The 11,716-nt window shown below is 42.4% G+C and overlaps 1 protein-coding gene across 9 annotated transcripts in view; it reads right to left on the minus strand.

Annotated features, from left to right (window-relative positions):
• The window catches only part of C9H6orf89 (chromosome 9 C6orf89 homolog), a 48,523-nt gene extending 41,117 nt beyond the window's left edge, over positions 1–7,406 (minus strand). For 8 of the 9 annotated variants that reach the window (XR_008382443.1, XR_008382442.1, XR_008382441.1 and 5 more), the window contains exon 1: positions 7,227–7,356. Coding sequence is in view for 5 of the 9 variants with exons in the window: in XM_053602497.1 (XP_053458472.1) it covers positions 7,227–7,228 (2 nt within the window). In the remaining 4 variants the exon portion in view is untranslated. Of the gene's footprint in view, positions 1–7,226 lie in introns of all 9 variants that reach the window. The other variant, XM_053602495.1, reaches the window with a different exon arrangement.
• Between the last annotated feature and the right edge of the window lie 4,310 nt (positions 7,407–11,716).

Raw genomic sequence — 11,716 nt, forward strand, 5'->3', positions numbered from 1 at the left:
CCCCATCTCTAATAAAAATAAATAAAGAAAAAAGAAAAAAATAGGCTTGGTACCTAAGGCACCAGCCACATACACCTGAACTGGCGCGTTCAAATCCAGCCCGGGCCCACCAAACAACAATGACAGCTGCAACCAAAAAATAGCTGTGGCGGGCGCCTATAGTCCCAGATACTTGGGAGGCAGTGGCAGGAGAATCGCTTCAGCCCAGGAGTTGAAGGTTGCTGTGAGCTGTGATGCCATGGCACTCTACCCAAGGCAACAGCTTGAGGCTCTGTCTCAAAATAAAGAAATAAATAAATAAAAATTAAAAACTTTTGTGCTTCAAATGATACCACTATGAAAGTAAAATAACCCACTGAATGAAAGAAAATATTTGCAAGTCATGTATCTGATGGTGACTAGTATACAGAATACATAAGAATTCTTCCAAACCAATATAAAAGACCAATAAATAACATAATCAAAAATAAAGGATCTGATTTAGCCCCAGAAAAACTATATAAATGCCCAATAAACACATACAAATATAGTAAACATTATTAGCCAGCAGAGAAATGGAGATCGAAATCACAGTAACATTTCTCATCTACTGGGATAGTTATGATCAAAAAGTCAAATAAGGGTGACGCCTGTGGCTCAAGGAGTAGGGCACCAGCCCCATATACCGGAGGTGGTGGGTTCAAATCCAGCCCCGGCCAAAAACCGCAAAAAAAAAAAAAAAAAAAAGTCAGATAATAGTGCTGGTGCAGTGTCTCAGTGCTATAATGCCAGCACTCTGGGAGGCTGAAGCAGGACTGCTTAAGCTTGGGAGTTCAAGTTCAAGGCCTGAGCAAGAGTGAGACCCCATCTTTACTAAAAACAAAAAAAAAATTCTCTGGGCATGGTTTTGCATGCCTGTGGTCCCAGCTACTCAGGAGGCTGAGGTAAGGACAGCTTGAGTCCAAAAGTTTAAAGTTGCTGTGAGTTAGGATGATGCCATGTCATTCTACCCAGTGTGTCAGAGGGAGACTCTGTCTCCCTCCCCCTCGACCAAAAAAGAGGTCATATAATATGTGCTGGTGAGGACATGGAGCAAGTGGAACTCTTGTACACTGCTGGTGGGGATATAAAATGGCACAGCCACTTTGGAAAAGTTTGACATTCCTCAAAAAGTTAAACAGAATTACCATTTGACTCAGCAATTCCACTCCTAGGTATGTACCCAAGAGAACTGAAAACAAGTCCGCACAAAAACTTGAACACAAATGTTAACAGCAGTATTATTTAGAATAGCACCAAAATGGAAGCAACTCAAGAACTGACAAAAGGATAAACAAAATGTGGTATGTCCACATAACACAGTATTATTGAATATGAAGGAATGCAGTAGTGATACATGCTACAAAATGATACCTAAAATGTGCTAAGTGAAAGATGAGAGTCACAAAAGACGACCTATTATCTGACTGCATTTATATGAAAAGTCAAGAGCACACAAATCTATAGAAAGTAGATTTCTAGGGGAGGGAATGACTTATCTGAGATCACACAGTCGTCACCTGAGCCTCATCTGGACCTCACACTCCTTTCACTAAGCAATTTATGATGAGAAAGGATTACAAAGCATTAAGAGCTGTACTAACAACAACAACAACACACACACACACAAATTGAGATGCAGCATTTCTTTTCTTTCTTTCTTTTTTTTTTGAGACAGAACCTCAAGCTGTTGCCCTGGGTAGAGTGCTATGACATCACAGCTCACAGCAACCTCCAACTCCTGGGCTCAAGCGATTCTCCTGCCTCCGCCTCCCAAGTAGGTGGGACTTCAAGCACCCGCCATGACGCCCGGCTATCTTTTGGTTGCAGCTGCAATTGTTGTTCGGCTGGCCCAGGCTGGATTCAAACCCACCAGCTCAGGTGTATGTGACTGGTGCCTTAGCCGCCTGAGCCACAGGCGCCGAATCAAGATGCAGCATTTGTAATTAAAGTTAAGTCAGGAATAGATGATCTCTGGGAAATGAGATTATAGTTACTTTTGACTTTCTTTTTTTTTTTTCATATTTTCCAAACCTTTCCTATATTAATTTTGTAATCAAAAAATTCCCAGTTACTCCTAAGGAACACCACTGGACACAAATGAATCAGAGATGTGCGGTGGTGCGCGGCCATCGCACCACAGGGAGGAAGCAAGGCATGATTTGTCATACGTGCTAAGAATTCCTTTTTGATTCTCATGGAGTTGTATTTGAATGTTATAGCTGGAAAAATGGGAGCAGCACTGGATTAGAAGAGAGGGCTGAGTCTTCACACAAGCTTTGCCAATCACTAGTTACTTGCTCTATTTCTGCAGCCAAAAATAAGATAATTAGATCAAAAGTTCTTTAAATTCTCCTTTAGCTCCAAAATTCTAAGAATCTATGAACACTTCCAGAAGGAGAAAAATTCAATTAATTAGAAACTAAAGCTACACTTTCAATTGCATTTTTATTCCTATTCCCACTCTATATGCCAGGCACTATAATAAACACTCTAGAAATATTATCTCAGTGAACCACCGTGTTCTCATAAGGTAGGTGTGATTAATCCCATTTCATAGATGTTCACAAACTTTACTAAGGCTCAGAATGTTTTCATAATGTGCCAGGATGTAGGCCCAAGGGTGCCTGACTTCCAGGTTGGTGCTTTCCACCTTTATATAGGCTGCCTCCCTTACCAAGTGTTTTCCTATTCTGAGCGGGCAGTTCTGAAACCACGTATCCCTTGATCACAACTGAGTGGCTGAGAACTGGAAAGTGACTGACTATAATGATTCCTGCAAAAAGAACAAAGTAATAATTTATTACAATGTTTTTTTCATCTGTCTGTGATGACTGATTCTGGAGATAGTAATTTCCTGTTTAAATTAACAAAAACATTCTAAGAAAGTAGGATAATGTTCATTTAAATGATGATAATAAATTATCCAACAATATCCATTCAAAATCCATTAAAACTCAGTAGAACACCAGAAAGAAAAAAATCCGGAAAGGAATTCTAGAAAAAATTCCAGTAAAAATTGTAAAATGCATCTGTTGGGAGGTAGGAACACATGGAGGAATCCCTGGGGCAAAAGAGAGGATGACATTGGTGTGCTCCTAGGAAAAGCTTGAAGGGGACAGAAGTGCAGGTGAGGTGAGAGGATCAACTATAATCACTTTTGATGGCTGTCTGGCAATCTCCATAAACCTCTGTCCCCTTTTGAAACATACAGAAATCCCATCAAACTCCCAGTTTGTATGGCAAAGTACAAGTTTTTTTCTTTTTTGTTAGTTCAAGTATAGAATAATATTACAATACTGAATATATTTTGTGCAAGCTGCACATCCTTCTTCCCAGAGATTGTGACACACTCCCCAAGTTATCCATCAGGTAGTAACTTGGGAGATATTTCTAAGAGCACCTTGGGATCTTGGTAATGAGCCCTCCTTTTGGTTTTGGTGAGATCAGTGGTTCTAAACTGAAAGAAGATTCTGAGCTCCCTGGATGTCTGGACACATTTTTTATTATCTCACAGAGGGATAGTATTGGCATGTAGTTGGATATGTTAATTGAACAACAACAAAAAAATCTGGCCTCTTAAAAAAAAATCAATCACAAAGTCACAGCCAAACATCAAGCATGAGGGGACTGAGTGACATCAGCTGAGGCTTGATGGTGATCCAATCTCTTTACCTGCAAAAGAAGATCCAACTCTGGCAGAATTGAGCTTTGCCACAGAGAAAAATTTGTAAAAGTGAACTTGATTCTATCAGTGCTTAGACCTGTTAGAGCAGCGACCCACAGGAACTGTATTAAAGGGAACCTGCATTAGGAAGGTTGAGAACCACTTTCACTTCTCAGGTTACCAATTGTTTATTAACCTGCTGAAGTCACATTTCTGCCCTCTCACCCCACAAATATTGTTCTCACTAAGGTCACCAGTGGCTTTCTAAATATCAAATCCAAAGGATGTTTTTCAGTTACTACCTTATCTGACCTCTCTGCAGTAGCCACTGGACCACTCAAAAAGCTTGGCATAATTCTCTTATTCTCTCCCCAATGCTGGTGTCCACCACAGTAGTCCTTGACCTTCTTCCCATTCCCTCCAATACTTTAACCACCAGTCATTACTGATTCCCATATCTCTTCTCCAGTCTAAAACTCTGGCCAGAATTCAAGGTCTATTGAACTACTCAGAAGACACTGTGATCCAAATCTCACATAGTTCCATACATGTACTGTGCCCATAAGTGAACTTATTTTTTCCCTTCAACCCATTCCTACTGCTGTACTCCTTTTCTTAATGGAAACACTAGTCCTCCAAATTTAAAAACTCTTCTTCTTCGGGCGGCGCCTGTGGGTCAGTGAGTAAGGCGCTGGCCCCATATACCGAGGGTGGCAGGTTCAAACCCAGCCCCGGCCAAACTGCAACAAAAAAATAGCCGGGCGTTGTGGCAGGCGCCTGTAGTCCCAGCTGCTCAGGAGGCTGAGGCAAGAGAATCACGTAAGCCCAAGAGCTGGAGGTTGCTGTGAGCCGTGTGAGGCCACAGCACTCTACCCGAGGGCAGTAAAGTGAGACTCTGTCTCTACAAAAAAAAAAAAAAAAAACTCTTCTTCTTCTACCTCATTCCCACCAATAAAACCATCATTAAATCCTCTTGCTTTAACCTCCTGTATAATTCTCATACTCATTTCCTCCTCTCTAGCTCTGCATTAATGGCATAGTCAAGGCCCTTGACATCTCTTTTATGAGCCATCACAAAGATACAGGTAACCCTACACTTTCAGTTCTCCTCCTCCTTAATCCATCCTCTACCCCAGTGATTTTGTGTGTTGTGGCGCATTGGTGTGCCCCGAGATCTTAGGTGTGTCCCCAAAATTTTTACAGACTGTTAATTAGGCCAGGCCCATTGGCTCATGCCTGTAATCCTAGCACTCTGGAAGGCCAAAGCAGGCACAGAAGTACATTCTTTTTTTACATTTTTTCTTTTGATCAACACAATTTAAATGTGCTGTGGAAGTTTAACTATAGGTTGAAGAGTGCCATGATGGCTCAGCACCTGTAGCTCAAGCAGCTAAGGTGCCAGCCACATACACCTGAGCTGGCGGGTTCGAATCCAGCCCCGGCCTGCCAAACAATGACAACTACAACCAAAAAATAGCCAGGCATTGTGGTGGGTGCCTGTGGTCCCAGCTACTTGGGAGGCTGAGGCAAGAGAATCACTTAAGCCCAGGAGTTGGAGGTTGCTGTTAGCTGTGCACTCTACCCAGGTGACAGCTTGAAGCTCTGTCTCCCCTCCCTCCCCAAAAAAAAAGTGCTATGAGATAAAAAAGGTTGAAAAACACTGGTCTACCCTGTCCACAAGTTATTTTTTCTGAAATACAAACTGGTTCATGTTAAGCACATTCCAAGACTCATCTGATGAAGCACAGTTTAGCATGATGGTTAAGAGCATAGGCCCTTGAAGTGGAAAATTGGATGCAAATTCTAGATTTTTCCACCAACTGTGTTGCCACACGACACTACTTATCCTCTCTATGCCTCAGAGTTTTGATTTATAAAATGGGGATAATTATGCCTACCCTACAATGCTGTTAAAAGGATTGCAAAATGATGTGTGTAAAACATTTGTTCCAATATCCAGACAAATTAAATACCTAACACCAACTGTTATAAGATGAAGTCCAAATTACTTATAGTGGCCCTTCATGATCTGGTCACTGCCTACCGGTTCTGTCTCATTTCCCATTAATTCTTCTTCACATTCTACACTGTCATACTGTATCACATCTTTTTGCTTTTGTACACAAAGTTTCCTCTGCCTAAAAAACCTAGCTCCTAGTAGTTCCTCCAATAAGCGAACTCTTTGACCTGAAGGTTTTTGCTCTTTGAACCTTATACAACTCCATCACTTTATATCACATCTATTTCCCTGTCTACCTCCCACACTAAATTGTGAGTTTCTTGAAAGTAGAGATAAATGGAGAAATCAACAGAAAACACTGAGGACAAAGACATTTACCTCAGACACGGAACCTGATCAATGTTGAACAGATTTATAGAAAGGACCTACTATGATCATTCTGTTCCCCAACTAGTTGAATGCAACTAAGGGTTCATTAATTTTACTTGTTTTCTCCCCTCAAAATCCAGATCCCAGTAGAATCTTCTTATTTTAATGCTTCAGCCTGATGATGAGGGTTTAGGTGAGCAGGTTAGGAATCCAGCACTTGGACATTTATTTTGGTGTTGAAAAGTTGCTGAGGAGAAACTGGGTTCAAACTTGGTATTGAAAAATGTTTCAGTCTAAGACAGAAAAGGCCTCTTTCTGGTATGCAAGTTGGGCTATGTGAAACTTAAGTCAAAACTTAATTGTAGCACAGTTGAATTCAGTTTTTTTTTTTTAGACATGTTGTTCCCTAGAGGAAGTTGTGACAACTCAAATTCAAACAGATGAATTTATTAACTGAGATAGTCTGTAGAGGATTCCACAATGGGAAATTACAAGTGAGCAATCAGAAAAGTCAGAACACTAGTAGCACGCGGGAGTGACCAGTATTATAAGGTGACTGTGACTAAATACTTTAAAAGAAACATTGGCAAATACCAAGGATGTGACAACTCTCAGAACAGAAAAACTGTGGCCTGCAGGGTTATCAGTCTTCAAATGCCACAGGAACATGAAAAAGGTAAGTTTCCAGGTACTAAGAGGCGATTACAACCAGCTCATTTGCTCATGTCAATAAACCAAGTCATATTCCTTTCTGAAATTGGAGACACCGGGTTTATCATATATCAAGTTCAGTTTTTGAGAAAAAATGTTTCCCCCTTAATTATTAGAAAAAGATGTTTCAGAGGGAGGCAGGGAATCTATTATATATAGAAAAAAAATCCCAAACGTCAAAAGGGCAGAAAATCTGAACTTTGCTAGCGCTGCTCATTTTGGACACTGCTGTGACGCCTGAGAAACAAATTCAAGCAGAGTCGACCTCATTTTGCTCTCCTTGGAGAAGCCAAGAAAAAAGAGAAGTCTTAAGGGAGTCGACCCCGGGGGAACTACCAGGGAATACTGTCAGTCTGCAAAAGGAGAGAGGCTCAGGAAAGGGATTAGCGCTGGGGAACAGTGTGGCAGTAGCGGCGAGGGAGGGGCTGCATGAGGATGTCACAGACCGCCTCTGTCACAGGGCGGCCTCCCCCCTCCCAGCCTCGGGCCCCAGTCACTCACATGCGGGGCCCGCGCCCCTTCGGGCTCCTCCCGCCTCGGGGACTGCAGCCGCCGGGCGAGGAGGAAAGAACGACAACTTCCTGCTTCCGGGAGCGCAACCCGGAAACACCCCTAACGCCACAAGCGAGGCCGCACGCCTTAGGATAGCTCCGCCTTCTCTTCCTGTGCTTCGGCCAAAAACAGGACGCACGACGTCGCGGCGCGCGCGGGAACTCTCGAGATAGCTGGAGAGTACGTGTTCGTGCTCCCCCTGGCGTCCAGCTCGCGCTGCCACGCTCTCAGTCTTCCTTCTCCACCTGGATTGATGCAGCCTGCGTAGCTGAACTGATTATCTCAACAAGCATTTACTGAGTCCTCTACTACGTGCCAGCCAGTGTGTTAGGCATTAAGGGGTGGCGTGGGAGAGATACATAAATGAACAGCAGCTCCCTACCTCCCCCTCATTAATATTCATCAAGCGCTTACTATGTGCCAGACCTTTCTAAGCACTTTTTATTCATGAAGCTGTATCAACAACGCTATGACATAAATTTATTCCCACAACATTTATCCTCTTACAAACCAGACTGAGGTTTATGGAGAGATCGATTTGCTGGGGATTACACAGTGGTCAACATTTCAACCCAGACTCCTCAACCCACCCTGTCTGCAGTGCCAAAACTCTTAGCTGCTTTCTACAAAAGATCTGCAAACAAAATAGTACTAGGTTCAGACCAATAATGCTATAGCTACAAAGGTAGTGTGGTAGTGATGCAGGAGTAGGTAAATCAATGAAACAGAATGGAGACACCAAAAACACATATATGGACACTTGGTCTATGACAAAGAGGCTAATAGAGGAGTAAGGAAAGAACAGTACAGCATTTTCAATCAGTGGTGCTGGGTTAACTGCATATCCATGTAGGAAAAAAAAAAAAAACTGATGGGCTAATGGGGACCGAAGACCCGATTCTTGGCAAAGGAAAGCACCCCCAGAAAAAGAGGAAAACTAAAAAGTAAGCTGAATGAGTTTGAACAAAGAAAGGTCAGCTAGTTTACATTTAAGCCAGCCATTATTAGCAAGTTTCTTGCCTTTTCTGAAATTCTAGCCTGTTGGGGATACAGCTTACAAACACCCTGCTGGGTCTGTGAGCACTCTGAGGAGAGTAATGGCAATAGAAGAAATTATGGCAAGTCCTAGAAAAGATACATTTTCTAGGGCATTTCCTGCCCATTAAACAGGTAAAGCAGATACCCATTGTGGAGATTGGTATTTGCCTGGGGCAGAGACCAAGGGAGTAGCTTGAGCTCTGAGATATGGGCACAAGAGCTTATATCCCTCATCACAGAAGAGGTGATGAGAGGTGTGGTGGTGATGAGAGGAAAATGCCTCCCTCCCACTGATCCCTCAGAGGAGATAACTCCGGTGGCGTTTTTTACTCTACAGAGAACTAGCAGAGCTTACCACCACCCTAGAAATCTGTGTGTGTGACCTAAGCAGGAGGCTCTCCCAGATTTCATATTTGTTAAGGCTACTCTTAAGGTTAATAACAGGAGGAGCTAATATGATCAATCCGAGAAACTGCTGACATCTTTGTTCCCTCCCTCATCTTAATCTTTGTGCAAACATAATTCAATAAAATCAAGTGGAGCATTGGGCCATTGCTGGAATCCCACAACAGATAATGGGACCCCTGAGCTCCCACTTTTTTTTTTTTTTTGTAGAGACAGAGTCTCACTTTATGGCCCTCGGTAGAGTGCCGTGGCTTCACACAGCTCACAGCAACCTCCAACTCCTGGGCCTAAGCGATTCTCTTGCCTCAGCCTCCCGAGCAGCCGGGACTACAGGCACCCGCCACAACGCCCGTCTATTGAGCTCCCACTTTTAATTCTACTCTATGTCTCGTCTTTCTTTTTTTTTTTAATTTTTTTTTATTTTTAATTTCAGTGTGCTTGTTCATTCTCCTTTGTTTGAAGTACTCCTTTTTTGTTGATTTTCTTCTTTCTCCTGCGGTGCTGGCTGTTTTTGATGTTGTTAGTAGAGACGGGGTCTTACTCTGGCTCACGGCTACTCATACTGGTCTTGAACCTCTGAGCTCAGACAATCCACCCGCCTCGGCCTCCCACAGTGCTGGGACTACAGGCATGAACCACCACTCCCAGCCTCTCTTGTCTTTGTTTACCGTCACTTCTAACTCTGTATTTCTTCAGTCAATCGCTGCCAGTTTCCACAGGTCTCAGGGGACGCTGCTCTCTGGGCAGGACCCAGACAAAAATGAAACTTAAGACCTACCTCACTGAATACACCAAAATAATTCTAGAGATGTTGTAAATCTATATGAGAAAACAAAAACAAAAAACCTTTACAGCTGCTCTGTTCAATACTGCTGCCATGCAAGTAACTACGGAGCACTTGGAATGTGGCTAGTCAGAATTGAGATGTTCTTTAAGAGAAAATGGGTACGCTGGCTTGGCACCTGTGGCTCAAGCGGCTAAGGTGCCAGCCACATATATATACCTGAGCTGGGGGGTTCATATCCAGCCCGGGCTGCCAAACAACGACGGCTGCAACCAAAAAATAACCAGGTGTTGTGGCGGGCACCTTTGGTCCCAGCTACTTGGGAGGCGGAGATAGGAGAATTGCTTGAGCCCAGGAGTTTGAGGTTGCTGTGAGCTGTGATGTCACAGTATCTAGGGTGACAGCTTGAGGCTATGTCTCAAAAAATTAAAAAATAAAACTAAAAAATAAAAAAAAGAAAGACAAGATTAAGAGAATAAAAAGGCTAGCCATGAGGTGAGAGAAATCATCAAAGAGCTTCTGTCCAGGATATATAAAGAACTTCACAAGTAAGAAAAAGCCAAATAGAAAAATGTGCAGAAGATCTGAACACAAAAAGATGAAATCACAAAGAGGATATCTAAATGACAAATACACTTGTGAAAAAGCATTTAACTTCATTAATCATTGACTGTTGATAAAATGATTAAGGAGATATCATTATACAGGCTTCAGAATCCCAGTTAGAAAGACTGGCAATACTAAGTGTTGGCTAGGAAGCAGAGCAATAGCTATTCTCAAAGGCTGCTGGTGAGGTTGTAAATTGCTACAGCCACTTTGGAAAACAGTGTGATGTTAATTTCTAAATTATACATGTTACCTAGTAATTCTGTTCTAGATATATATTCTCTCAAAATTTACCTACAAGTGCACTAAGATGGACAAGAACATTCATAGCAGCTGCATTATTTGTAACAGCCACAACCTGAGCATTTCAAATGCTCATTTTTTTTTTTTTTTTGTGGTTTTTTTTTGGCCAGGGCTGGGTTTGAACCCGCCACCTCTGGCATATGGGACCGGCGCCCTACTCCTTGAGCCACAGGTGCCACCCTTCAAATGCTCATTAACAATTGATTATAAATATAATGTATTTATATAATCATGCCACAGTATACTACACAGCACAGAAAAATAAAAAAATAGGCACTACATAAAACATGGATAATAGCTCACAAACATAATGTTGAAGAAGCCAGACACAAAAATACATACTTTATGACTCTACTTATATAAAATTCAAAAACAAGGAAAACGAATCTGTGATATTACAAGGCAAAAAGTGGTTACCTTGGGTGGCACCTGTGGCTCAGTGGGTAGGGCACTAGCCCCACATATGGAGAGTGGCAGCTTCAAACCCAGCCCCGGCCAAACTGCAACAAAAAATACCTGGGTGTTGTGGCAGGCACCTGTAGTCCCAGCTACTCTGGAGGCTGATGCAAGAGAATTGCCTAAGCCCAGGAGTTGGAGGTTGCTGTGAGCTGTGATGTCACAGCGCTCTACAGAGGGCAAAAAAGTGAAACTGTCTCACAAAAAGAAAAAGTGGTTATCTTTGGGGAAGAAAGAATGGATAATGACTGGTAGGGGGAGCTCCTGAAGAGGTGGAAACATTTTATATCTTGATTTGACTTGACCCCTCATGGCTTCTGGCTAACTCTTGCTTATTTTCTGGATAAGCAGAAATATACTCAGGCAATATAACTCCAGACAAAACTTCTGAGTTTTTGAAGCTGCTCTGGAGCAATCAGAGCTCAGGAAGCACTGTGTCCTTATTACAGCCCTCATTCCTCTCTTTTGTAGGTTTGTGTTTGTCCATCTCTCCAGAATGTGAATTTCCTTAGGGCAGGACACTGTGTATGTGATTCACATATGTCTCCTCAGTGCCTAATGGAACTCCACGAAGATTTAGGGAGAAAGTGGCCTTGGAGGTAGCTTGTTGAGTAATCAGTTCAAGAGCCACAAAGTAGGCATGAACACAATACCGCAGGAGGTACAAAATGAATTATACTTTATGTTAGCACACTATTAACTTAAAATGTAGTTTCCTGTTCATTATTCATTCAACAAAAGCTGAGCACCCTATATGCTCAGTACTATACAAGGATGGTGAAAAGATGAAGGCAGTCCAAGTTCCTCTCCTACTGTCAAGTTTATCTTTACAACATTGTACATCCTT

Source organism: Nycticebus coucang, chromosome 9, assembly GCF_027406575.1.
Source record: "Nycticebus coucang isolate mNycCou1 chromosome 9, mNycCou1.pri, whole genome shotgun sequence".
NCBI lineage: Eukaryota > Metazoa > Chordata > Mammalia > Primates > Lorisidae > Nycticebus > Nycticebus coucang.